Source organism: Zasmidium cellare (assembly GCF_010093935.1).
Source record: "Zasmidium cellare ATCC 36951 unplaced genomic scaffold M409scaffold_22, whole genome shotgun sequence".
In the NCBI taxonomy this organism is placed as follows: Eukaryota; Fungi; Ascomycota; class Dothideomycetes; order Mycosphaerellales; family Mycosphaerellaceae; genus Zasmidium; species Zasmidium cellare.
In genome coordinates this window covers 1-27329 of record NW_022986966.1, presented here as the reverse complement: position 1 = coordinate 27329, position 27329 = coordinate 1, and the positions used below count along the sequence as shown (strand labels likewise).

General features: G+C 48.4%; 11 protein-coding genes across 11 annotated transcripts; 5 read left to right on the top strand and 6 right to left on the bottom strand.

Annotated features, from left to right (window-relative positions):
* Positions 1–1009: 1009 nt before the first annotated feature.
* Positions 1010–3568, top strand: M409DRAFT_36902 (uncharacterized protein; the record flags this gene model as incomplete). The annotated part of the gene is made up of 1 exon (XM_033810634.1): positions 1010–3568. One exon carries the CDS (start codon positions 1010–1012, stop codon positions 3566–3568), a length of 2559 nt encoding a protein of 852 aa, XP_033666183.1.
* A 401-nt stretch (positions 3569–3969) lies between these two features.
* M409DRAFT_24144 (glycoside hydrolase family 43 protein) lies at positions 3970–5243 on the top strand (the record flags this gene model as incomplete). The annotated part of the gene is made up of 5 exons (XM_033807108.1): positions 3970–4108; positions 4158–4361; positions 4432–4442; positions 4509–4735; positions 4793–5243. 5 exons carry the CDS (start codon positions 3970–3972, stop codon positions 5241–5243), a joined length of 1032 nt encoding a protein of 343 aa, XP_033666182.1.
* A 61-nt stretch (positions 5244–5304) lies between these two features.
* On the bottom strand, positions 5305–6303 carry M409DRAFT_36955 (uncharacterized protein; the record flags this gene model as incomplete). Its single annotated transcript, XM_033810648.1, has 1 exon — positions 5305–6303. The coding sequence occupies one exon, from the start codon at positions 6301–6303 to the stop codon at positions 5305–5307; it is 999 nt and encodes a 332-aa protein (XP_033666181.1).
* Positions 6304–6646: 343 nt separating this feature from the next.
* Positions 6647–7339, bottom strand: M409DRAFT_24142 (uncharacterized protein; the record flags this gene model as incomplete). The annotated part of the gene is made up of 3 exons (XM_033807107.1): positions 6647–6736; positions 6786–7049; positions 7247–7339. The coding sequence occupies 3 exons, from the start codon at positions 7337–7339 to the stop codon at positions 6647–6649; spliced, it is 447 nt and encodes a 148-aa protein (XP_033666180.1).
* Positions 7340–9520: 2181 nt separating this feature from the next.
* Positions 9521–10369, top strand: M409DRAFT_36923 (uncharacterized protein; the record flags this gene model as incomplete). The annotated part of the gene is made up of 1 exon (XM_033810639.1): positions 9521–10369. The coding sequence occupies one exon, from the start codon at positions 9521–9523 to the stop codon at positions 10367–10369; it is 849 nt and encodes a 282-aa protein (XP_033666179.1).
* Positions 10370–10420: 51 nt separating this feature from the next.
* Positions 10421–12101, bottom strand: M409DRAFT_24140 (uncharacterized protein; the record flags this gene model as incomplete). Its single annotated transcript, XM_033807106.1, has 4 exons — positions 10421–10938; positions 10990–11314; positions 11362–11634; positions 11694–12101. 4 exons carry the CDS (start codon positions 12099–12101, stop codon positions 10421–10423), a joined length of 1524 nt encoding a protein of 507 aa, XP_033666178.1.
* A 597-nt stretch (positions 12102–12698) lies between these two features.
* Positions 12699–13649, top strand: M409DRAFT_24139 (uncharacterized protein; the record flags this gene model as incomplete). Its single annotated transcript, XM_033807105.1, has 1 exon — positions 12699–13649. The coding sequence occupies one exon, from the start codon at positions 12699–12701 to the stop codon at positions 13647–13649; it is 951 nt and encodes a 316-aa protein (XP_033666177.1).
* Positions 13650–13704: 55 nt separating this feature from the next.
* On the bottom strand, positions 13705–14642 carry M409DRAFT_24138 (uncharacterized protein; the record flags this gene model as incomplete). Its single annotated transcript, XM_033807104.1, has 2 exons — positions 13705–13975; positions 14029–14642. The coding sequence occupies 2 exons, from the start codon at positions 14640–14642 to the stop codon at positions 13705–13707; spliced, it is 885 nt and encodes a 294-aa protein (XP_033666176.1).
* Positions 14643–15747: 1105 nt separating this feature from the next.
* M409DRAFT_67165 (uncharacterized protein) lies at positions 15748–17397 on the top strand (the record flags this gene model as incomplete). The annotated part of the gene is made up of 2 exons (XM_033817287.1): positions 15748–16246; positions 16358–17397. The coding sequence occupies 2 exons, from the start codon at positions 15748–15750 to the stop codon at positions 17395–17397; spliced, it is 1539 nt and encodes a 512-aa protein (XP_033666175.1).
* A 1649-nt stretch (positions 17398–19046) lies between these two features.
* M409DRAFT_55708 (uncharacterized protein) lies at positions 19047–20528 on the bottom strand (the record flags this gene model as incomplete). The annotated part of the gene is made up of 6 exons (XM_033813077.1): positions 19047–19289; positions 19345–19468; positions 19515–19726; positions 19764–19772; positions 19812–20244; positions 20296–20528. 6 exons carry the CDS (start codon positions 20526–20528, stop codon positions 19047–19049), a joined length of 1254 nt encoding a protein of 417 aa, XP_033666174.1.
* A 748-nt stretch (positions 20529–21276) lies between these two features.
* Positions 21277–21750, bottom strand: M409DRAFT_55707 (uncharacterized protein; the record flags this gene model as incomplete). The annotated part of the gene is made up of 1 exon (XM_033813076.1): positions 21277–21750. The coding sequence occupies one exon, from the start codon at positions 21748–21750 to the stop codon at positions 21277–21279; it is 474 nt and encodes a 157-aa protein (XP_033666173.1).
* Positions 21751–27329: the final 5579 nt, after the last annotated feature.

Here is a 27329-nt window from a genome sequence, read left to right as displayed (position 1 = left end):
GGATGTGGAAGATCTCGTCGAGGATGAGAACCCTATCTTAGATGTGTGGTTCTATGAAGATGACTATATGCTATAGTTCGCGTATATCAGTCCTATTGATCTGGGGATGTCAAGAACTATAGGGAGCTGGTGGAATTTCTGTAATGCTCTTTCACCTGATCTGGGCTCTCGTTGTACGCCGTGCTGCATGATGAAGGCCCCATGTTGGGCAAGTTATGACTGTCAAGTCATATAGACTTGACATGGACCAACTCTTAACTATGCATCTTATCGAAAAAGCGACGAATCACTGTATCGACTCGACTCAGCCTTCAGCCTCGGCAAGCCGTGTCGTCTCAAATTGCCTATTTGGGACGACGGCGACCAGACTTAGTTGCCGCCCATCAACCCTGAAAATCTAAGCATGGATTAGCTAAGACGTACGTCGTTTAGAAATTCGGCTCATCCAAGAAAATAGATGTACCAGAGGCTAAACGCGAGTAAGCTTCGGGAACTACGTAATCAAGGCCACACCTGTCTTTCTTCTGGGCTGCCTTTCTGACCGAGACGTGGAACATCACCATGTCCAGCATCACCGACGCGAGGTATCACGATGCCTGCCAAGCCGGCGAATGCTTCGTCTTCGGCTCTGTCGACGCTCGTCGGCAGGTCGATGTGGATGGCATCTCCTGGGTCTTCGGATGAGCATGCTTCGAGACCGCCGCCCAGGATCATTTCCCGAGAATCTGCTGCTCGGCTGGTTGGTCGAGATCGAGAACCGGAGGCTACTCCTCCACGGACGAAACAGTCACATCAGGAGATCCTGGAATCATTGTTTGTTCAGGCAGGCGAGTTTAGCAAGGCGGATGCCATAAAACATCCCCTGGCGAAGACGTTCCGGACTTCGGCATTCCTATGTACTGCAGCGACTTTACTCTCGACAGTGCTCGCTGCTGTGATATGGCGGACGACAGCATGGGCACATCCTGCTTCGAATGCTGTTCCCACGGCTTTGATAAGCTTCATTGTCATGTCGTGTCTCATTAACATAAGCCTCTTCCACTGGCTATTACATCAAGCGGAAGTCAGCTTCCAGTCACGAGTGTGGGATATGGTGGCAACATTCCTCTCAAAACCTGCAGCCGCGACGAGAGAGACGGAAGCGGCCTACTGGCTGAACGACATTCTGGATTCGATCTGGCCATTCCTCAATCCGGATATCTTCAAGCCACTTACCAACATTATGGAAGCTACCATTCAGGCGAATTCTCCGCCGTTTGTCAGCGGCGTCAGCATTGAGGATATGGGGCAGGGGTCGAAACCTATCAGGATTGTTGGTATCAGACGACTACCCAAGCAGCCAGTGGAGGAGGATGGCGATGCGGGACCTACCAGTGGCGAATTTTATGACGAGATAATGACTCTCAAGCCAGGTTTGAAGAGCAGGGCTACTGAGTTGTCCACGTCAAGCAAGAGGAGTGCTGCCCGTGAGTTGCGGGAACGGCTGAAGATGCTTCGAGAGAGGACGTCCGTCCATGTCGAGGTCGCATTCGACTATGGCCGTTCGGAACGAGATCGCGACGACGACGACTACCGCAAGCGCATGCACATTCTGCTTGTGTTCCGACTTGTCGGCGGCGTTCGGGTACCCGTCTGGATCAATATGGACAAGATTGTGGGCTTACTTCGAGCCAGAGTCCAACTCAAGCCGGATCCACCTTTCGTCTCCAAAGCCGTCATATCACTACTGCGGAAGCCAGAGGTCCAATTTGCCTGCCTTCCTCTTTTCAAAAGCAGCATGAACGTCATGGGCATGCCGCTCGTTTCCACGTTGGTACAACAGGCACTGGAAACCGCACTGGCTGCATACATTTCACCAAGAAGTATCAATATCGACTTGGGAGCTCTCCTTGTAGGCGAGACCACATCACAAGATGTCTACCCCTTGGGCGTCATTATTGCGAAAATGCATCAAGTGCATCACCTGCAACCACCATGGGCTCGAGATGACTTCTCCTCCTTTCTTAGCGTCGGATGGGCAAAGACTGGGGATCCACTTTACATTTACCGCACAATCTATTCCGATAAATCTCCCAGATGGGAAGAAGGAATGGCGTATTGCGTAGGGCCAGAAGAAGTCAATGCACAAGATTCGCTCGAAGTTAACTTCGTCAGAATTGGAATCCTGGACAACGAAACGATCATCGGCTCGTGTAAAGTACTGCTTACCGACGTTATCTCAAGCATAGAATACTCGGGCAAACTTCAACTACGGACGGATGACCTCCTCTGTGAAGATGATGGCCATTCTGTTGCGAAACTTGACTGGAGCATCGGTTTCTTTCCCAAAGCGAGTGTCTCCTTGGAGCAACTACAACGGCAAAAGATCTACCCACCGATCAAAGATCATGCCGAATTTGAGCAGCGTGTTGACAAGATTGTCAAGTACAAGTTCCGCGAAGCACCTGAGTCCGCTCAAGACGAGTACGAACGAGAGAAGACTGCATTCATGCAAGAAGCCGAATTGAAGATCATGAACAGCCAGCCGCCGGTGGATCAGTATCCGTGTGGGATCCTTCACGTCGAAATACCATCAATGAACTTCCTTTCGACATCGAGAGCTGTGAGGGAAACGGATGACTCGGACGAGATGATCTACGACGACGAGACTCCGGATGCTCCGACAAGTTATGCCAATATTTATATCAATCAGCATCGAGTTACCCGGACATTGATCAAACCGCGGAACTCTGATCCAAACTTTGGTTCTGAGGTCTGGCGCTTTGTTCGTGACTGGCGCACGGCAGAAGTCATTGTGGTTGTTCGAGATAAGAAGAGGCATAGGACTGATACATTTCTCGGCGCTGTGCGAATTAATATTGCCGACCTATTCGAACGAAATCAGTCATCTCGAGTACAATTGGCGTTCCCAGTCGAAGGCGGCATGGGGTCAGGACTGGCCAACATGACAATACTGTTCCGTGCCCTCAACATGGATCCACCACCGGAACAGCGGTCTTGGGACTACGGGACTCTGCAAGTCAGCATGCCAACTGATTCAGATGGTACTCTGCAAGAGCTGAAGCACAGCCAGCTGACAATATGCAGCACTCTGGAAGAATGGAAGCTGTATCCAAACCACAGTCTGAACCCTCTGGCCAAAGACCCTCATCAACTGGCTTGGTTCCCCAAAGACAAAAACAAATCAACGGTCTCCTTCCCCATCAAGAACAAATACGCCGAACGGATTACCTTCCAATGGGGTCACGGCGCCACAAAGCGACACTGGTCTTCGGACAAAGTCGCGGCCTATTCTTTCTGGAAGATTGAGGATCTCATCGAGCATCAAGAAAAGCATCTGCGTGTTCCTGTCTATACGTGTAGCGTCAAGTGGATGGATGACAGCGAACTGTGGCCGGAGAATCATGCGGAAAAGACTCCCATTGGGTATGTCGAGTTCTCGGTGGTGTTTCGGAGAGGCTTGACGGAGGATCATGCGAGGGAGATGAAGAGTAAGGATGTGGAAGAGATCATGGAGGTTGAGGAGGCGCTGGGCCCGAATCCGCTGCTTACGATGCGGCCATTTTGAGAGGATGAAGGTTTAATGATGCCACCCTCTTATTGTGGTGTACGACGCTACCTTAGTCGGATCGGATGCGTTTTACTACTCTAGCCTGCTCCTCATGCTCGACAACTCAGACTATCAGAGTTAGACGAAGACCACCAACATGTCAGTGCGCGTGCAAGAAGCCGGGCTATCCGAGCAAAATGTGTGGCCAACTCCGGTGGCAGGAAACAGCGGCAGACTAAGATCAATTTTGAATGGTGAGGCCGGTGGTATATGGACTACGCATTACCGAACAAGTGATGCTTTGTTCTTCAAGTGATCAGCATCGCGATGCATAAGAGCGCCCTTGGACATTCTTGAAGTCTTCCTGTTTGGCTGTCACCCACACCGGCAACCTGATTCAAAGTCCAGACGTTATTGCCATGTTCTCAGTCGGCCTACCCCTTACGCTTTTCCTCGCTGGAGGTCTTCTGTGCCTCGCTTCAACGACATCCTTGCCAGAACGCAGCATTGTCAAGAGAGCTCCATCGGGTCCCAAATTGTTTGGCGATGATTTCCCCGGTACACTCTGAACGAGCCGTCCTATACCACCGACACTGACGCTGCTCAGACCCTGCTGTGATCAATTATGCCAACACGTGGTACTCATTTGCTACCCAGAAGGCTTACAGTGCCATTCGAACGCAAGTAGCTTCGTCCTCAGACTTCAACACTTGGCAGCTCGTCAACAACTCGGTTGGCTCTCAGCATGATGCTATGCCCAATCTTGCGTCTTGGGTCTACTCGCCCAATCCGAACGTTTGGGCTCCTGACGGTATGTTTGAAGTTCAACGAGTGCCTTTGCAAGACGAGAGAAAGCTGACCAAATGATGCCTTTGACATAGTGAACTTGTTGGTACGCAAGTATCATCTGTTTCCCTTTTATTACAGTCGTTAACAACACGCTGATCCCAGATTCTAGAGCTCTGGCAGCTTTATCATGTACTACTGTGCCACGACCTCACAGAGCACATCTCATCATTGTGTGGGCGCCGCACACTCTTCGAATATCGTTGGACCGTACACCGCGGATTCGAGCCCACTGATATGCAACCTCACCGCAGGAGGAGATATAGATCCTTCGGGTTATTCAGAAAATGGTCAGCAGTATCTGCTTTGGAAAGTCGATGGTAACTCGCTTGGCAATAGGTGAGTCGAAAGCTCTGACGATATACAAGCTCGGCTCAGGCTGACTCCTTTCGACAGTGGTCTCTGCGGCAACGACAACGGACAGTATTCTACTCGCATCCGCATCCAGACAGTAGGGTCTGGCGGAGTGACTCTTCAAGGCGGCATTACCGACCTTCTGGACAACTGCGACTACCTCAAGAACTGTGCCTCAGGCACGACGGACAACGGCATCGTCGAAGCTCCTTCACTTGCGAAAGTCGGCTCAACATACGTCCTGTTCTTCAGCTCGGGTTGCTACGCCACTTCGAACTACAGGGTCAACTACGCTACCTCGAGTTCTCTGCTGGGACCATACACTCGTCACTCGGGGTCTTTGTTTCAGAATGGCACCTATGGACTGAACAGCCCTGGTGGTGCTTCAATCGCTCGTGATGGACAGCATTTGGTCTTCCATGCGAACTATGGCAGTGGACGAGCGTTATATACCGATGTTATCTCCGTTTCAGGCACCACTGTATCTGGGTAGAAAGTCGTTAAGAAAGATCAGATGTCCGTAGCTGCATGCCTAAGACCTATGCTGCTCAAACTTAGACCTGCTTCACCTGATTAACCGCGAACTCAGGCACCTCAGCCGCCAACAACGACCGAACCTGCTCAGCCGCCTTCATTGACATCTCTTTTCTGACGTTATCGACTGCTGATCCAAGGTGTGGCGTGAATAGAGTTCGCGGGTGTTGTCGTAAAGCTTGAGGAATGTCTTTTGGCCGCGAAGCAAGCGCCCAGTCTTCGAACTCAAACACATCCGCAGCATAACCTGAAAGCCTTCCTGAGTTGAGCGCGTCCAGTATTCCATTCTCATCAACGACTGACCCTCGGCCAATGTTGACTATGTATGCCCCCGGACGAAGACTTTCCAAAGCCTTGCTGTCCAGTAGATGTTGAGTGGAAGGGAGCAGAGGCAACGAAACGATGATCAGATCGCAGCTGCTTAGAAGAGTCTGCAAGCCTGCCCGTTTCCAGGCAGGACCTGACCAGCCCTCAGGTGTATGCCGCTCACTTTGATCGTAGTAAGCCATTTCAGACACGCCAAACGGGCTCAGAAGGCGGGCTATAGCCTGTCCGAGATTACCCATTCCGACGAAGCCGACCACGGCACCAGATAGACTCATCCCATAATGCAGTGGCCTCCATGCAGTGAAGTTACCGGATCGAACTGTCTCGTCACCTTGTCGAACATTCCGAATGATACCCAGCGCTAGAGATACCGCGAGCTCTGCCGTCGGGGGAATTATGATGTCCGGGACGATAGTTAACTGAACATTGTGTTGCTTGCAGGCTTCAACGTCGTAGTTGTCGTATCCTTTCAAAGTGGCAGCAATGATCTTGAGATTTGGACAGGCTTTTAGAAATGCTTCGTTGACGCTGTCGGCCATGCATGTAATTACTGCGTCTGCATCCGCTGCTTCCAGGAGGACTCTGTCTTGAGGCCATACTTGGCCAGGCGTTGTGGGTGCCTTGACCTGCGCGAACGATCCCAGAAATGTTGTGACTTCTTCATGGACCCAATGGGTGATGACGACTTTCATGTTGAGGACTTGCAAGGATTGTGATCGCCCGCGAAGAGGATCCTCTTTAAATTTGACAACACCCGGACTTCGTGCCGAGGTCGACCGTCAGCCTTGCTGAGGCTTTCCGAACCGCCGGGTATTCGGGGCCGTAGAAAGCCGTGAATGGACAAAACAATTGGAAAGGGCAAGAAGGTTGTGTGATCAAGCGCTTGATACTATATCTATCTACTACTCTATAACAGGCCTTCAAACGAATGTGTGAGTCTTGGCATCCTTCACTTTCCAGCGATTTCCAACCCCCTTGTCTCCTTTCTCCTTCCGCCTTATCAGGTGCACTCTGAGATGCAAATACGTTCCTGTTCTACGCAGTAACGAAGCAATCAAGGCCAGTGCCAGTTGGGAAATAGTAATCTTGCGCGCAGCTGTCCCAGATGCAGTAGTTGTTGCCGTTCTACAAGAATTAGCTTAACTGCAACACCCATTCAGCTATCTTTACGGACCTGTACTCCTTGCTGAAAGAACGGCAATACGTCAGACTGGCTCGGAGCGTATCCTTCAGTGTTGATACAGTAAGGACCCTGCTGATCGGGGCAAGGGATGCCGTGTCCGAGAAGGCTCTGGTTCGAACCGATGAGTTGGTTATCGCCGGCTGGAACACAGCCAACCGAGACAGAGTATCCATCAACGAGTGAGATGTCGCAGTTGGCAGTGCCCGTCGCTGGAAAGAAGCATTCGAGCTTGGTAGCCCCGGGGCCTGGGTCGCTCTGCCCGAAGTCGCCAAGTCAGTCCGGCAAATCTTCTCTACCGTGGAACTTCTGCTTACGTTCGTTCCAATATACATAGCCCCTCCATCAGTTGCAGTAGGAACACAAACAGTACCATGATCGCCAACGTAGCCAGTGCTGGTACCTCAGGGGGGAGAAAACGTGTAGTAGAACCCCGCCAAGCCACCATCGCTCACAAAGGTGAAGCAGACTTGGGACACATCGTCAACATGAGGGCTCGTGACATCTTTCATGAAAACGAAGTTTGGATGAGTAGTGTTTGCGGCCATGGCGGTTGTAGACGCGATCGCTAGGATCGCTGCAGGGAAGGAGGACCTCATGATAGATATGTTTTGATGGCACAAAGATATCCGTGAGTGTGACGAGTGACTTATTATGGTGATAATGCTGCTACAAACAGGAGATGAGTTGTGGAGAGACTTTTTATATGTCTCTCTTTCGGACATGCCCTTGGGTTTCCCCATCTCTGAGACGGCCATGAGCGATGATGATGGCACTTCGATGTTTCATTCGCAAAGGCAACTGCTCGAGCGATGTACCGACAGCGGTTCCTCCGGCATGTGGGTGACAGTCTCATTGAGGTAGTAGATGGCTAGCATGGAGAAGATTTCGCTTGATGCAGCTGCTGCTTGATATGGTTTCCAATGAGAACCAGCACATGTCATTGGAATACGGGTCTTGAGACGAGTAGCAGCAGTTATTCGACTTATCTGTACCTCATAGCATTCTATTTAGTCAAGCCGTGGTCATAGATATCCCCTTATCTTTCCTATATAAACGTATGGCAATGTTGATGGACGTCTTCTTGGTCGCATGGTTCACACGCTGAATAGGCAAAGCCCTTACTGAGCTACGTTGCCTCACGCCAGCAAAGGATTCCTCTGCGTCCATGAAGACATAGAATTCACGCCTTGTGGGTAACCTGCACCCGGAAACTGCCCTCATGTCGGTTTAGATACCAACAGCACGATGAGGAAAATGTTGTTCCCCCGAGCGCTACTGCGAACTAAGAAAGGGTAGCTTGAACCATAGCATCGGCCCCTGAGTGGCATGCTATGAGTTGGCGACTGATTCTCAGGCGTCTAGCACGTGGGGATCTTGCGAGCGGCATACAAAGTGGCATGCAACGTGGCGAACGGCATGGTAGCCGTGAAGCTTGGTATCTGCATGAACGCTACCATGCACTTCGATCGAACACTCTTGCCCAATGCAGGTTTAAATCACTGGACTCCTGCCCGAAGTGAGATCTTTGCCCATGACGAGGTCCAGCAAACTCACTGCAGCGGTAAAAGCCACCGGTGTCCGAACCTCCGCAGCCGAGTGGCGAAACTCAGCCTTACCCAGCCTTTCCTACCTCGTACTAGGCATGCGCACTCTTATGGTTGAGAACAAAGCCCTCCTACTGCGGTTGAGAAGCACTCATGGCAGGCAAGAACCTCGGAATGTGCGATACGTTCAAGCTATGGGCCCATAATGTTTACAAATTTTGGCACAAGGACGCTGCATACTGTGTTCAGCGACCCACGAACTGTGTCGTACATGGTGCAAGCTGTGAAAGGACGAGTGTGGAGTCCGAAGACCTCCGGTTGCGGGAATTAAATCCAAGGATGAAGACAAATTGGGACGCGATGACGACAGCTGATCAATGTGTCTGGAAGTGCTTGCATGTGATCATGCAAGCTATTGTCCTCCTCTAGACTCGGTTAGGGACAAGCTGGTCACCGAATGCCGGTATGGGCACCATTGCTCACTTGCTACATACATAATCGATCGACCGGTAGTGCAGAGGACAAGTTTCCCTTACCGATCTGAAGCTGTTTGTGGCGGAGAGGATTCGCATGGGCTCACAGTACATAGGGAGACCGGACATTCCCTACTACGTCCCTACGATCCCCTCGCAAGCCAATTTCAAGGATTTCAATTCCATGCAAACATTACCCAGATAATGACCTACGTTACGTCTTGAGAAAGCGTAATTTATATGATACCGCTTTGAATGACTCAAGAATAACCTGCCGCAGCTACGATGCCGCATTCAGTATGCACCGCAACATAGACTAGGACTAAGAATAGATTTGAGGTATGGCAGCACGCAGTGTAGTGTGGAAATGGTGACATTTTCTGACAAGGCCTCCACCAATCCGAACTCCTAAGTACGAAAGTCTTCCCTGACCCCTAAACATGATACCAGTAGAGAGCATTAGTGCCTGCATTAGCTCCTCAATAAGACACAACACGATTGGCCTATTTGACCACTACCCGATTTGGCTATGGCGTCAAGTTTTCTCTTCGAAGTCAAGGGGACGATGCATAACATTCCTACGGTTCCGAGGATGCCGAAGTCGCTGGCTGTAGCGGACTTAACATAAAGCTGAAACACAAGATCATGTATAATAGAACGTCAAGTCTTATCGCATGAAAAGGAAGGATTCTAGGGGAGAAAATTCACCATGGCCCAATCCACGCATACCTATAAACAAGGCCACACCGCCAGCACGCTCGCGACACATCTGCTCCGGACGGCGGAAGTTGACGGAGGGTTTTTACTGCCTCACATTCAGAAGATTCACCATATCTTGGACATAGGCTGTGGCCCAGGAACCATTACAACCGGCTTCGCCAAGTACGCCTCTGAAGGACGAATCGTTGGCGTGGACTTTTCAGAGGGAGTGCTGGAAAAGGCGAGAGCGCTGGCGTCGGAAGCAAAAATCCCTACTGAAGGCCCAGGGTCGGTAGTCTTCCAGTACGGTGACGTCCTCAAGACGTTGCCCTTCGACGACGAGACGTTCGATATCGTCTATTGCTCCCAAGTCTTTGGCCACCTGCCACCACCAGATCAGCCTCTGCAAGCGCTTGCTGAGATTCGCCGGGTCCTGAAGAAGGGAGGCATCTTGGCCACTCGCGATGGTGTAGCACAACATTTCTACCCGTCCTCCCTCAATCTCGACAAGCTGTGGGGTGAGAACGCTTATCGAGTTTATATGGGCGAGGCGTACGGCAAGTATACGCCGACGAATCAGCAAATGCCGGCCTTACTCAGACGCAGAGGATTCGACGTCGATGAGAAGGTCGAAGTCAGCGGTGCAGCCAGTATGCTTACTGGTCGTGAAGCCCGAGTGTGGCTTGCGAATCGTGGTGCTGGGCAGTTGAAGAAGGGTGAGCCATTCTATCAGAGCTGGCTTGATGCTGGAATCTCTGAGGATGAGATCGGAGAAACGTTGAAAGCAGTCAATAAATGGGCAGACACGGAAGACGCGTGGTTCTCGTCGACGCAGGTGCAAATTTTGGCGTGGAAGTAACTCTGCCCGATAGAATGGTTCCTAATAGATGTCGTTATGTCTAATCGTCAATCAGTACACGTATCTGAATCCAACTCCTCTTCTGTCCTGCTCCTCCGCTGCCTCGCCACTTTGAGCGGCTTCCAGCTCTGCCTTCTCTAGCTTCTTGTTCTCTCGTTGGTGCAAGACCCGCAGGAGCAGTGCTACAAGCGCTACGCAAACACTAATGGCGGCGTTCGCACTGCCTCCAGGGATGTATTGCGGTGCTGCCGAGCTCGGATACATGTAGCTGCCGTATGCCGAAGCTGTATTTCCAATCATATTGGCGATCGCAACGCAAGCAGATCTCTTGACCATAGGTCGAGGAAAGGAGTTGGCGATCCATGGCACGATGATGGTGAAAGCCGAAATGGCTCCCATTGGCATCAGAAACATGGCGAAGAAGCGGGCCCCGAGGCTTGTCGTGGCTGTGGCGATGGCGTTGCCGATTGCGGCAACAAGCATGAGCACGATGATATGGATCGAGCGGTCCTTGGTCTTGGAGGCCGTGAATGTGACGACAACGGAAGTAAGGAAGGTAGCGAACCAGACTAAAGAGGAATTAGCACAATCTCTCGAGTGATTCGTGTGAGCCGACGTACCAGGCACTGTCAACAGCAAAGTCTCAATGCTGCCGAAGCCTAGAGTAGCAACAATACTCGGGAAGAAGTACTGAAATGTCTGAGATAGCAAGTTCATGTGCTGCAGCAGAGTGAACAGATAGAGTCGGTAGTCCTTGAGTGCCATCTTGATGCCATCCCAGACACTGGAGGAGCGAGTCTCGTCGGTTTCGTTGATGTCTTGTAGAAGTCGCCATGCTGCAAACGCTCTCTCTTCTTCGTTCAGCCATCGTGTGTTGGCTGGATAGTCAGGCAAGAAGAAGCCGGCACATAAGCCGACAGCGATAGTGATAGTCCCTTCGATGATCTTGGTACTGTCAGCTCGGTCTCCTTTCTAATTCTGCCAGAACCTACGAATAGCCATCTCCATCCTGCAATTCCTTGTGCATTATGTAAATTGCCCAGAATTCCGGCGGCCAATAAACCGCCAAACATGTTCGCTAACGAACTTCCAGCATAGAACCAAGCAACACGTCTTGTCAATTCAGCTCGAGTGTACCAAGAGCTCATCAAGAAGATGACACCGGGGAAGAAGGGAGCTTCTACAAATCCAAGGAAGAAACGCACTACGACCAAGCCCTTGAAGCTGTGAACGCCTGCATTGCAAGTTGAGACCACGCCCCAAAGCTAATAACAATATTAGCTATCCGATCATATTGCATGGGGAGGTCCTCGTCCAGACTTACTGTAGTTGCTGCTGCCAGATAAAGCGACGGGCGGACTCGGGTGATGATCATGTTCGAAGGCAGCTGCATCAAAAGATAACCGATGAAGAAGATTGACGTGGCCAAGTTGAAATCTGTCCCTTTCATGCCCAAGTCCGCCTCCAGCGTTCCCTGTCGTGCCTGAGCCAGATTGCTGCGATCCAGAAAGTTGAACAGGTACATCAGGATCAGTAGCGGGAGCAAATGAGCGTCGACCTTTCGCAGAAGTTTCTTGTTCTGATATTCGACCCATTCTTCATCTTTTGTCGCGAAGTCCGAGAAGTATGCCGCTTGCTCTTGATTGACATTGTCCAGATCCTTGATGCTCGGCTTGTCGATGCTCGTACGGATCTCATTCAGCTCCGTGGAGTCCTTTGAGTCGGTCACCATGTTGCAGGAGTGGTCGAGTGAGAGATCTAAAGGTTCAGGAGAGAGTACACCCGCGTAGATGAAAAAGCATGGAAAGACTTCGTCCTACCTGCCGCCTCACCTTGCCGTCCCCATTTCACATGCTCAGCAGTGTGGATCTGTAGAAGCGGACGACCCACACCGCATGACACGATAATTGCAAAATGGTGAAGTTGGGGTCTCCACGGGGAGAGTGAAGACTGGAGTGGCGCTCGTGGCAAGTGGATCGGTAAAGGCATGGCAGGTGGAGCGAAAACCGGGCTGCCTGATTAGGAAGGAGCAAAAGCCGACGGCCGACGGGTTCGGTGAATGTTGGCCCGAGTTCAGCCAGGAGCATATAGCTCCGAAGCGAGGTCGGGTAGCTTCGTTTGGGGGTCATTCGGATGATGCTCTCCGATCTTGACGTGAGCAGAATCATCCCGCGACAAGAGTGAGAAAAGTGCCTGAAGAAGCTAGTATCCCTTCGCTGTCAACTTCTCGGTGTTGCCAACAAGATCGCTATAGCAGCAGACGATCCCCTTCCATTTCCGAAGAGACGAAGCTACGTCGTCAAAACCCATCTCCAATACACCCACCATCATGAAGATCCTCATCACAGGCGCCGGCGGCTTCGTAGGTCAACTGCTGGCCGAATATCTTCTCAACGACAATCACACCGTGGTTCTGGCGGACATCTTCGAGCCACCAATCCCAGCGGCGGCCTCCAACAAACAGAACGCCATTCCCATCAAGGCCGATCTTTACGAGTCTCCATCAGCTGTACTGTCCAAAGACCTGGACGCTATGTATGTCTTCCACGGCATCATGTCAGCAGGATCAGAAGAGAACCTCGAACTGGGATATCGTGTGAACTTGCAGAGTACCATCAATTTTCTGGATGCTATCCGAGCCACCTTACCAGGTGTGAGGTTCATTTATGCTTCGTCGACAGCCATCTTCGGGCAACCGCTACCCGAAGTTCCCAGCGAGGAGACTGTACCTACACCACAGGGTAGCTATGGCACGCAAAAGGCCATGATCGAGTACATCGTTAACGACTACAATCGTCGTGGCTACATCAATGCTTTCACTCTCCGCTTCCCGACCATCTCTGTACGACCTGGCAAGCCCACTCAAGCGGCTTCGAGTTGGATGAGTGGAATCATTCGAGAGCCGCTGCAAGGAAAGGAGAGCGTTCTGCCATGTGATGGTGATTTCAAAGCTTGGCTGTGCTCTCCCAAGACATTGATTCGAAACTTGAAGCACGCCTTGACATTGGACGGGAACAGCTTGCCACCGCATATCAGACAAGTCTTGCTTCCTGGGATTACATCTACGGTAAAGGATATGTTGGATGCATTGAGGGCAGTGGGAGGCGAGGATGCTGTCAAGTTGGTGAAGAGGGAGAAGCCTTCGCCGGAGATCAAAGCTATGCTGGATAGTTGGCCGACGACCTTCGACATTTCCAAGGCGTTGAGTTTGGGATTTGTTGCAGATCAGAATTTCAAAGGGGCTGTGGAAGACTTTGCAGAGTCGTTGAAGAAGCAGTAGAGCTCCATATTGAAGTATCTGAATCGAATGTCTATCAAATGATACATTGGTCTCCTCAAGCCTTCCCACTGCTGCCGATAGCGTCCATCCACGCTTCCGTTTGTTTTTGTATCAGACTCGTCCCCGTTTCCATCAACTGAGTGAGCGGCACCTCGCCTGTATTCTCTTCCACATATTTGTTGTAGTCTGAGAGTACCAGTTTATTGACATTTATCCTCGTCACGCCTCGCTCGATGCACTTGGCCATGATGTCGGGAGGGAACTCGTTCGTGCCGTGGAGTACGATCTGCACTCGCCCTCCTACTTTTCTTTGGATGTTTGATAGCCTGTAATGTGGGTCAGTTTCCGAAAAAGATCATACCAGCCCTCGGTTACCTACCGGTCGAAGTCGAGATGAATGTTCTCCACACCATGGTAGTCTCCATGTACGTTCCCAAATGCCGGTGCGAGGAAGTCAATTCCAGTCGCAATGAAATCATCCACTTCTTCCTCGGTTGTCATCATGCCCTCCAGCTCGGCAGTGTCCTTCACACCATCTTCTCCTCCTTCTATGCGACCCGGCTCAGCTTCTGTGGAGATTCCCCTCGCATGGCACAAAGCCACCAGCTCTTTCGTCTTTGCTAAATTGTCTTCTTTCTCGAAATGTGACATATCAACCATTATCGAATCGAATGCTGGCGTGCCGTCTGCAGCTTGGATCTGGGAGGCGACCTTGATCACTTCGGGATCTTGGGCGTGGTCCATGTGGACTGTGACTGGAACTTTGGCTTTTCGTGCGGCGTTGGCTGCAAGGTCGATGAAGAGCGGAGAGTAGTGAAGAGCCCACGGGAACAGGAGAATCTGGACTGGTGATCGTTTCGCTTCTGCGGCCTTGATGACTGCCACCACGGTCTCCAAATTGTACGAGACAACTCCAAGAACGCCATATTTCCCTTCAGCGGCCTTGTTCAGCATCTGAACGGCGCGGTTGTTCGTGAGCTTGGCGAGCGTCATCGTGTTGGTGTCTCAAAGCGATCGTTGAAGAGAGGCAGGGGAGTGAATGAGGACAGACGGACGATATAGAAGGGAATAGCAAAGACATGACCAACGGACGTCTACCCGATTCTTCTGACCTCACGGTCCGATACCTTTGCCATTGTGACAGCTCCCCGCCAGTATGCGGGGCAGAACTGGACCGAGAGCGGCATCGGATTGAGAGGAGAAGGATCAGGGGTCGGTCAAACGCCGATAGATGCCGACGTGGATGGGTAGCAGAGTCGTAGACATCATCCATCCTCTTCGTGTTCATGGCGAAAAGCATGGAATCCTGTCAAGCTGTGTCCATGATTCTCAACTGGTGCCCCCCTGTGCGATGCCGGCCGTGAAGGGAATGCCACTGTGCCACACATACGCTGGGCATGAACGGAGATGACATTTGGAGACGCATCTCACACTGTTGAAGCGGAGAAGATAAAGCTGAGATACGAACAGGAATCATGAGAAAGAGATGCTGGGAGATTTCGACCTTGATGGCCCAGGGAGAGGCCTCAGTGAATGAAACTCAATGTTGACTCATCGCAGCTCGATCCCAAGACGGCCCCCAAGCTTTTTCGACTTCACTTTTCAGCCTGATAACATTTCAGCCCATTCAAATCCTTCATACAAGCAGGACCAGGGCTTTGTACTGCTGCTCCAGTGGGTTCTGCAAGAAGATTCCTCCAGAGCCTCGTAATCATCGCCTCGTTCGCCGAAAGACGACAAAGTTGCGAGCGAGACCGAGTGAATCCAGTCTCGAATATACACCGCCAACATCCTTGCGCATGAGCTGCTCCAGCAACAGGGCTCTTCTTACTGTACTTTTCAGCCGCGTAATACTCCATACAACGTCGGGACCATCACGTCAGCTGGATAAGTAAGTAACTACTTACCAGCGTGAGCTATATGCCGATACTTCTCAAACCCCTCACTTTCTTCTTCCTCTTCTCGGAGCAGCACCATTAATACAAAGATGACCTACCATCCAAGTGCGAATTTGGAAAACATACCCGGCTCGTTGCCAAAGAGCCAGCTCTCAGAAAACGTCGATAAATCGAAAATCGCCATCCTAGCGGGTCAATACATGAACAGCTTGGATCAAGACCATCTCGCTGAAAATATCATTTGGAGAGAAATGCTCGCCTTTACCGACACGTTCCGCACCTTTTACTCGCCGCATGTTGTCCACGCTGTCTACACAGAGTTGAGTCAGGAAAGAGGGCGCTCCGAGTTCGAATTATCGCATAAAGAACCCCAAGTCGTGGAGAATAGCTGGATTGACGTCACTTTGACTTTCGCAGTGAAGGATGGGGAGCTCGTGGGAAGGTGTACTGCTGTCGTGTCGCTCGTACAAGTGGATGGGATGTGGAAGATTTGGATGGTGCGATCGTGGCTTGAGTCCTACGAAGGCCATGGCCATCCGGATGAACCAAAAAGCGGCCACGACAATAGCAACATTCAGAGTGAAGACCATATCTACGATGCCATCATCGCTGGTGGTGGTCAGAGTGGCCTCGGAGCTGCTGGTCGATGTAAGGCTTTGGGTGTTGACTACATCTTGTTTGACAATAGACCATCTATCGGTGATTCATGGTCACACCGATACGATTCGTTGAAATGGCATACCACTAGAGAGTACTGAAACCTCCTATTTGGACGTACGTGGAAGCCGGATCAACCAACACTATTACCAGCGAAGCAAATCGGGGCGGGCTATAAAGACTGGGCATTCAAACATGCGATCAATGTTCAAGAAGCTACTTCGGTCGACTCCGCCTCATGGGATGGTGCGAACCAGCTTTGGACGGTGAGTACATCTGGAAAGAATGGCGATCAGAAGTGGAGATGCAAGAACTTTGTTCTCTCCATCGGTACAGGCCATAAAACCCCATCCCGACCAGCGTGGGCTTCAGAGCACGAAGTTAAGAGGAGCGGCTTCAAAGGTACGCTCATCCACTCCGCAGACTACCACAATGCAAACGACTTTGCCGGTAAGCGAGGAGTCGTCATCGGGACCGCGAATACAGGACATGACATCGCCGAGGATATGGCCAATCTAGGAATGGACACCACGATGGTACAGCGCGGAAAAACATGGGTGATTCCAGGTCAATTTCTAGTATATGCTCATCAACCTGACTACAACCTCGACAAGCCTGTGGCAGAGGCCGACCGCGAGCAGATCACCCAGCCCTTGAAAGTGCTGAGCGAGCTGGCTAACAAGCACATATGGGCTGGTATTCGGGCCAATCCGAAGCTTTGGGATGATTTGGAAGCAGCCGGTTTCAAGACAGAGCGTTACGGACAGCTGTTCAATCATCTGTACGGGCGATTTGGTGGTCACTATATTGATATTGGGAACTGTGCCAGGATCATAAAGTGGGAAGTCAAGATGAAACCCGAGGTAGTGAAAGAGCTCACAGAGAACGGACTTCTCTTTGAGGATGGAAGTACCCTCGACGCTGACCTCATCGTCCTGTGTACCGGGTTCGAACATGACTTCCGCAAAGACGCACAAGGGATCGTCGGGCATGAGATCGCTGCACAGATGGACGACTTCTGGGGACTGGACGACGAAGGGGAGATTAAAGGGTATGCGAAGCTTGCTGGACATCCGCATCTCTTCTATTTCGGTGGCGAGGCGAGAATCGCGAGGTTTTATTCCAGGTTCGTTGCCTTGCAGCTGCAGAAGTTGAAGCTTGGTTGGCCAATTCAACCGTATCGAGGGCCTTAGAAAGGTTGTAGTGGCAAAGACAGGACTGCCTCGCAACATACAGACTTCTTAGCAGGGTATATTGCCTATGCTTGTGCTTCGAAACTCCGTGATTGAAGGTGCCATGCCATGGAAAGTCTCTTGTCCGCATCAATTCTGCCAAATGTCATGCCCATTACTGCTCAGATCCGCTCCAGAGTTCTATGGCTTCCCTCTTACCTTGAAATCTTGAGCGGAGATTTGTAGATCCAAGCTCTTGCCTCGAGGTAAGTGATCGTCTGTGGGCGATCGATGATGTCGGTGGTCGCAATGTCCTCCAAGCGCCTCAAGCAAGCCGCGACATCGTCCTCCTTCTTTGAGACGAGTTGGTCAGACATCCACTGCTGATGCTCCTTGAATTTGATGACTCGTGACTTCGCAGGGCGGTCCACGTCAGACGAGGTTCGATCGTAGCACTCATCGGCACGGCCACAGAACAGCCGCGTAGCTTCTCCTGTACCGACGAGACCAAGCACAACTCCCTGCGGCTTGCCAGTCTCGTTCTTAACTGCAGGATCCGCGTAGCCAGTGTGCTCGAGCAGTCCGGCCGGAGGCCAGTGTCTGATCTTACGTGTCTTGCCGTTGCGTGAATCGAAGGACCAGATTGGCATAGCTTCGGTCAAGTCATCGACCCAGTGGCAGAGCAATGTGTCGCTGGAGAGCTGCAGCTTCGCTTCGAAACTGGCCTCCTTCCAGCGTTGCTTGGCTTCCTCGGGCGGAATACATGGCACGAAGTAGGCGGAAGGGCCAGCTAGAAATCTGGTTTTGGACTCGTATGCTTCAGGCTGCAGAGCGTTAAGGTGTCAGAGTGTTCAGACCATCCAATTTCGGACATCGTTGTCTTTCAAACTTACTTGGAAAGGCACTAACGAGAAGAAAGCCCAGCCGTTGACGCCAGACTTTTCCTGTTGGAAGAGGGCATCGTTGAGAAGCACGACGGACTGGGGGATCCAATCGAGGTCATTCGTACCGCACTTGATCAGTGTGGACATGAAAGCGAGGCTGTCTTGACCTGACTATGTCGGCGTGTTAGTGATACAGATGAGAGCGCAGCGACGGGCCAGATGTTACTGGGCAGAGGACCCTTACCTTGTAGATGGCCCTGTTTCCAAGATCTCGCACCTGAATATCAGCAGGCCAGGTGTCGCCATCACTCTCGGATGTCTCCCAGCTGTCATCGCTGTCGTCGAAGTTGTCATCCATCTCTTTACCAACGTCTGCGGCCGGTATCTCCACATCTTTCGCCTCGGCTGCTTTGAGACCTGCCATAACTGTCCTCTCAGGTCAGAGTGTTGGTAGAGAGCTGCTGTGGGCTCGGTTGGTCGACCTCGAATTTGAAAGTGTTTGGACTGAAACAAAGCGATAGAAGGTTGGCGGTGTTGGCGCGCGGTGCCGTCAGACAACAAAGGCGTGCAGGAAGCCAAACAAAACTTTGCAGCAACTGGCTTGGTTTGATGAATGGCGAGTAGCAAAGTACTGAAGAGATTGAGCCTCAGCGCGACCGGAAGATTCTACACAGTTCGTGCACCTGGCTAACTAAGTAATGACGTCAGAGCACGTGCATGAAGTGAATGAATAGCGCATCACGCAGGTGACATGAATTTCGCACAGCGTACTGCATTGGGGTCTTACTACTTTCTGCTCCAGACCTGCCCAATGAAGGCCTCAAGATCGTTCACAAATTCACTCGGTCGCTCTAGCGCTGCAAAGTGCCCTCCTTTATCATGAGCCTTACTCCAGACTAGACGACCAGTCGTCGCAACCCATGATATTGGCGTTGGTGCAGTTTCCTTCGGGTAGTATGAGAAGCCAAACGGTTTGTCAATGTAATATCTGGGGTCGTCCTGGGCCATGAGTTGGCCAGGGCCAAAAGACTGTAGCAGCCATGTCAGTGTCGCATCGAGATTGGTGGAGGTACAGCTATCTCACATGGCGGTATGACCACAAGTTGCTGTGCGCACATCCAGTGAGCCAGTAGAGGCTGCACGATTCGAGAATAGAGGTCAGGGAGGGCTTCGGATCATCTGTCCATTCCAAGTATTTCTCCCCAATCCTGCGAGCGTTAGTGTCACGGAAGGTTGGCAAGGCTCACAGCATACCAAGCAAGAAGCGCTAAGGGATTACTGCTCAACACAAAACCGATCGTGCTGGGTCGAGTTGCTTGCTCCAGAGCGTAAGCGTTCCCACCGGCTTTCCAAGTATTACCTCGCTCAAGCCCCTTCTTCTCGACTTCGGAGAGTATTGAGTCGTCTGTAGCTGACGCTGGTCGACCCATCGGACAGAAATTAACTGTGAATCGTTCCGTCAGTTTCTGAAATTACTGGAATCGAGCGTTTCAAACATCTTACGATGCACAGCTGAGAAGGTGTTAGCAAGAACCCTATAGACGAGAATACTTGGTGATACTTGCCTTTCGCCTCCTTGTGATTGACAGCCAAAATTCTTGCCACCTTGGACCCGATGTCACCGCCCTGGGCGACATAGCCTGAGCCGAAGCCCAAGTTGACCATCAGCTTATTGAGAATCCTTGCAGCATCTCCCTGGCTGATATCTCGATCAAGAAGAGGCATGGCAGATAATGTGAAGCCTGGAATACTGGGCACGACCAAATGATATGGAAGCGTCTCGGGTGTATACTTCTCCTTGAAGAGCTGTAGCATAGGCAGAAATTCAAGGAACGAACCGGGCCATCCGTGTAGTAAGATCACTGGAATGGCGTCCACTCGACTGGAGATAAGTGCGAGGAAGTGGATCTCGAACGTGCCAGTCTTATCTTCGACTGGCGCTTTGAAGTTTGGGAAGGAATTCATGTGGCTCTCACTCGCTCGCCTGAACCCTGGTGAGTACTTCGTTCGAAGGGGATTTCATGAAAGAGCTGACCAGTCAAAGTCCGTCTCCCAAGTTTGCTTTGCGTCTGCCAGCCAGTCTCGTCGTACGCCAAGAGTTCTTTTGCCGCCTGGCATGGAGTTCTCGTAGACCGGTCCTGCAAGTCGACAGAGCTTCAGAAGGTTCTTCATGTTCTGTACATCTGCCTCTGGTATATGTAGCTCATATGGCTTGACGTTCGAGGTAGCGCCTGATGGCAAGTTGCCAAACGGTTTTCCCTGAGCCATTGTCGTCAATTCGGGTGAAGTAATTGGAAGAAAACGTCTCAGTTGTTGGGAAAAATCAAAGGCTTCTCTTGATGTTGTCTCAGTAGACTGTCCTGACCAGTGACATTGTCGTCACACTGAGGCTACTATAAGGCGTCCAACGCTTTGTTACACAGTTGGTGTAAGGTAGGACGCCTTGCGCCCTACGGAGAAGGAATTCGCCGGCAGCTTCAGCCCAGCAGTGAGCTGTTCGGAGGCGACCCGGTCATTACTTCTAGCTCAGAAAGCAAAAACAACACAAGATACGTGCTTGGCTACACTAAAGTGGACGAACTCCGGTCAGACAACTCATGCTAGACGAGAGACGTTCACGTATGCCTTTTGTGATACACACTATTCGACTGGGAGAAGAGGGCATCGTGTTGAGCTTGCTGAACACGACTATCGCTTGCGACTACATTATGATTACACTGTATCGCCCGCGATTCTCCTCAAGATGTCCGCCACTCTCTGTGGCTGGCTCATAAAGGGGCTGTGACTAGTACTCAAAGTAACATCCTTCATCACTACCCTGCCACCACTTGCTTGAATAGCCTTCTTCGCATTCATCATCATCCCCTCCTGTACTCCAAAGGGCAAGGCATTATCGTTGCTGCAAAGAATGTATGTACTGTTCACGTAAAGCCACGGCATGTACGTCGCTTTGCCCCAGAATGCGCTGAAGCTTTGCGGTTTCAGACCGGTCACCAAGCCCCTGAGCGTTTCTTGATCATCGATGTCGTTGTAGAAATGTATTTTCGGGGTCCTCGGGCATCATGGATTCTTCGCTCTCGTCGAACACCCACCACGGAAGAGGCTGGCCCCCCATCCCATCCATCAAACAACGTCCCTCTTCAATGGCGAATGCTGCACAGTACACAACGTGCGTAATTCCTCCAGCCTTCCCGACGGCTGATCGATCGGACTTCAGAAGGTGTCGGCAAGCGGACGAACCAGGAACTCCACCGTAGGAATGAAAGAGAACCACGATGTCGGAGCCTTGGTCTGCATGCTTCTCAATGACAGTGGCAACGTTCTTGACATCTTCTTCAAATCCTAATCGTGGAAGAGACTGGCCGACAGAGGCAAGCGGAACGGCTTCCACGACATATCCGTGATTCCCCAGTAGTGTCGTAAGTAGATGGAAGCTTTCGAGGGCTTTGTGCCAGGCTCCGGGGACCAAAATGATCGTGGGCTTTGCCATTGTAGGAAGGACCAACTCAAAATGCCCATGGAGTGTTTGATAGAAAAGGCACAGTACTCACATAAATACGTTGCTCGAAGCAGGACACTATCATGCTTGACCATTGGGGCAGGAGCGAGGCTGAACGCCTGTTGGCCCTACCTACGCCATCACACCCGGCTACGAAGCTTGCTCCTGTAAGCACAACTCCAAACGTCAATACTGCGTATTGATGGCTCTTTGCCAAGCGTTGGCTTACTGAGATTTCATCGTTCAACAGAGGAGTTGACACGAACCACTTTCTTGCTTCGGCAAAGTATTCGTCCGAAGATGACAGAGCGGAACTGTAGGCAGGAGGCAGTCCATTTATCTATTTCCCACTATAGTCTTAGGGGGACAAGGGCCGTGAGCTGTATTACTAGGAACATGAGGTCTTACGAGCATACTTTCAAGGTTAAAGAGAGGAGCGTACCTGCCAATTAAGCCCTCCTTCCGAAAACTTGCAGGGGCGTCTGAATCTTACGTGAGCCTGCTCAGCCCGTGTACCTCTATATAGTCTCGATATTTCGCCGTTAAGAGCTTATGGACCTACACAGAGGATCCTAGTATTACTAACTTGCGAGGGCAGTAAAGAGAAACACCAGAAAACATTTGGACTTTAAGGTTGTACACAGAGCAAGAATAGTTCATACCTTTTCAACCAAAACAGGCCCGCCTATCTAGATACTCTTAAATATAGCATCGGTGACCGACACCGCCTTCAATCTATCTTCTACCGAACAGTTGGGTTCATTCTCTCTTCGCGCAACGGTAACAAAATGCCTCAATTGATAGGTAAAAGCAGAACCGCTATCTAATATATCTTCTACGCTTTTATCTTCTTGTAGTAGAAAGTTCTAATTCCTCTCTCGTTCGGGCTTATTATCGTAGTAATAGCGTGTCCTAACGATATTAGTTACGATATAGGTGCCTATGAAGTAAGCTATATTAACTTATAATAAGGGTACACTTAATAAGCCGGTTATCCTAAAGATAGTAAAGAAGTCTACGCTAGTACGAGAGAAGATAGGATTATCTCCTATACTAGCTTCCTATAATAGATAAGAGGCGCTTAAGCTATTAAGACGTTAGTAGTTACTATTTCCTATCGTCGACGTACTTACTCGCTTAATAGAAACGATCTAACAGCCCCTAACGAGAACTTTAAAGAGAGCTAAACGGTTAAGTCGACGTTAAATAGCCTTAGCTTTCGACCTTCTATTACGAAGACCTCTATAATATCTCCTAGCTAATACTGCAGTATATTAAGGTCGTATATAGCGTTTGTTAAAAGCTAACGAATTAGTTAGCCTCTTTTAATTCTAAGGGTAGAGACTATCTTACTATACTACTAGCCCCTTTTTACGTGTACTAGGGAATATTAAAATACTCTTAGCTCTTCCTTATTACCTATACTTATACCGCTATTAGATTAAGTAGGGTAACGGTTAATAATAATAAGACTTACCTCTATTTATAGCTATAATATCGCCTAAGTTCTTTCCGTTAAGAACGTGCTTAATAGCCTTTATATAAGGACTATATCGCCGATAATACCCTACTATATATATACCTTTAGTATCCCTAGCCGATAGTACTAAAAGCTAATTACCGTCCTAACCGTTAGTTAAGAGCGGCTTCTTAATAAGTAAGGCTAGTCCGCGGTCCTCGAAAAGTTACGATATAGATATATAGGTCTAAGTAGGAGTAGCGAGTATAATAGTATCGAGATCTAGCGTCCCCGAGCTGTACGTATTTAGGTACCCTTTAATCGTCTTAAAAAATACTACGCTATATTTTTCCGCGTCCGCTTATAACGATAGCGTAGTATTACTTTAGTATATTAGTCCTAATTAAGTTACTCTACGGTAGGAAAGTACACAAATATAGCGAGCTCTAGGATCTAAATTAGCGTACGAGTATATCCTTAGAGCTTTAAAATACTTACGAGTTTCTTATTTATCGAGGATATAGCGAATATAAGCTCGACTAATAAATCTACTAGATCCTACTACGGCCTAGTCTATTAGTATTATACTTAACGATATATAAAAAATACTTACGATTCGTACTATAGGCCTTATATTACCTATTATAATTATTAAAGCCCTAGTATAGAGGTACTTATCTAGCCGAGCCGCCTCTTTTCTAATCGTCGTAGGCGAAAGGATTTACTTAGATTACTTAAAATATTATATACGAATAGTATAATCGAGGCCCGGAGAAGTAAACCTCCGCCTACTTAGCTTAGGTATAATCTAGCTAGAAGATTCTAGTACTGTTATATTAAAAATATAGCCTCTATATAGATACTATACTCTCTTTCTTTCTAGATTAGTAGAGCTTAGCCTATAGAAAGTAGTATAACAAGTTTGTGTTAATCTTAATACTAGACTACGGTATAGATCGTATTATTATTAGAGAAACAGATCTAGTACTATAATAGCTATACTAGATATCTCTTCTCCTATAGCGAAGCCTAGATTTAGTATTATCGCGTCCTAATCTACTTCCGTATCGAGGGTATCTATTATAACTAGACTTATAGCCTACTACTCGAGGGCTTCGATATCTAGCTATTAAGCTAGATTAAGTTCGTCTATAGCTCCTATTCTACTTATATTTAATAAACTATACTCTACGTAGCCTAATAATAATATTATAGCTTCGCCGTCGGCGCTAATATCGCGCGAGGATTGCGCTAACCCGAGAGAAACGCACCTCGCCTTAAGAAACTCGAAAGGATATTTCTCGTCTAGCTTAGTAATAATAGTAATTATTATATCGATACTCGATCTTACTATAAAGTCTCCGTTACTATAGCGCGCCTAGAGAAAGTCTAGAATAATATTAAACGTAACTTCCTAGATTAATAGAATATAAAAGGGCTAGATAGTTAATTTTACGTACTCCTATAGAGGGAGTAGCGTATTCGTAATCTTGAAATAGACGTCTAGACTTAATTCAGACGATTTATAAAACGCTAATATTACAGCTAGATAGACTAGATACCGTATAATTTAGCCTAGTAGTATAGGTAGCTTTCCCTTACTACCTAGTAGCTTATAAGGACTGTAATAATAAGAACTTACTTATTAGCGCACTGTTTATCGCTCTTCGAGAGAGCTTGTCTTCGAAGTTAGTACAAAACTCTAGACGACCCTAAATAGCTAGTTAAAGGAGCTGTTAATTCGCAAAGGGTATAGACTATTATACGTCTTAAAGTAATAGTCGCCTAGGCTCTATTCCTCTATTCTATCTTCGTCTAAAGTACGTATACCTTCCGCAATTTACCTCGACGAGAAGTAAAGCTAGATATAAAGTCGAGTAGAGAGTAGCGTATCTATAATAAGGTAGCCTATATAGGTCCGATTTGTAGACCTAACTTAGTCCTCTCCTACCGTTCGTATAACTATAACGCGGCTTTAGTATATAGTCCTAATTAAAAGCTACGCGTCTTCGAACCTGCCTACTTAAGTACGGGAGATAGTAAGAAGTATTAATACTTATATATATTAATATTACAGTTCTACTACGTTGTTTAGTAGTAAGGTTAATACTAGCCCGGTAAGATTAATAATACTATAGTTTCTATCGCTTAAGTTCTTAGAAAGCTAAATATAGGACAAGATACCTAGTATTAAGCAGATATCGGGATTACTTAGGTTCTTCTAGTCCGTAGAGAGTAAATATACAAGCTAATAGATATACGGTCTTTCTACGACTAGTATCTAGCTATATATATACTAAAAGTACTCTTCTAATAACTGTAGCGTATTCGGTAGTATAGCGATATCTCGTATAGAAAATTTTGTTATAAGATCGCCGGCTTGTAGTTATATAGTATCCTACTAATTAGAGCGAGGAAGTAACGTATCCGGAAGTTTATTAAGTTTAGTCGGCGTAAGTCCTTTAAGATCCCGTATAAAACCCTCGAGTCGGGTAGCTAAGATAGACGTCCTCTATCTCTTTCTAAGAGCCCCGGGGTATTTATAGTCTATCTACAAGGCTATAAAGTAAGTATCGTTCTTCCTAACTCCTCTACTAATAGTCTCTATAAAATACTACTCTAGACCGGGATCTTTAGTTATAGCTAAGACTAAGAGCTTCTCTAAAGCGTGTATATATCCTTTAGGAAGGCCCCTCTTTTTCTAATACTAAGTATATACGTATTCGCTACTATACGCCTAATAGGGTAAGTAGATCGGCTACCGTCCGTTATACTTCTCTTTACGACGCCGATACCTACTATAGGCTTTACTAATCTTTAGTCTTAATACTATAACCCTACTAGAGATAATATAGCTATATAGGATATCGGTTAGCCGTACTAGCGCCTATTAGCTTCCGACGGGTAGTAGCTATTAGAGATAACTTTACTCTACGCCTAGAAGCGATAATAGATCAAATTTTGTTATTTATTAGTCGTATTAGTACTCGCCTATATTTTCGGAGATATCTTTCTCCGATAGATAGGGCGAGGCTAAGGAGGACGACTAGGTATTTAATTATAAATCTACGTATTAAGCTACTCGCTCTAGAGTCTCTATAAGCTCCTCTTAGCTTATACTTCCTTACTTCACGTTACTAGAATCGCCGTATATAGATATTACTATATTACGTTTAAGATACGGGTCGTTTATCCTCCGCCTTAGCTTTATACTATCTATAGCTAGATATCCTAGACTATATACTTACTATTCCTAGAGACTAGCCGCGATAGGTAGTTAAGCCCCGAAGAGCTCGAGATATAATATAAAAGCTTCTATCGCTCTTATTAGACTATAAGGGGCTAGTAAAAGAACCCTAGGTTTTATCGCGGCTTCGTATCTTTACTAGTAGCTTCTATTAGAATATACCTACTTTAAAGAAAATACGGGCTTGTCTAAAGCCTCTTATATAAGGAAATATAGTCGCGTACGCTTCTACTTAAAAGCTATCGAGCTTCTAAGATCTATACTTAACGACTTTAGCGAGGGTAGCGTAATCGTCTACGGAGTAACTAGCCTTATCCCTAGCGTAACTTCTATTATATTAGACTTCGTACGTAACTATCTAGTAGTTTATATACGTCGAGACCTTCGAATAGTCCCGATAGAGAACCGATCTACGGAAGTAGAGTAGTTATATACGTTCTATTCTAACCTCGAATATTTTAATCTACTAAGCTAAGACTACTCTATAGGGTTTATATAGGTGTCGAACATAGTAGAAGTAACTAAATTAATAAATAATAGCAGGAACTAACCTAGTTATAATTGTGTTAGTTAGTTATAGGAAGTAGGAGAACTAAGGTAAGATAAGCTCCCTTTAGTTACGTAACTCTTAGTATTTATGCCTTAGGTATCTATTCTAGCCTGCCTATCTAGACTGTACTATTTAACACTCCTACTTAGGCTAGTATGTACATCTCTAAATAAAATCTAAGCGATAGTATATAATCTAAAAGAATTTTCCTTTATCTAATTAGGTGTTAGAACTTATTCTACTACTATATTATAGTAGTAATAACTGTAGTTTAACTCCTAGGCCTAATATTCTTTCTCTTATAGTATTAGGTT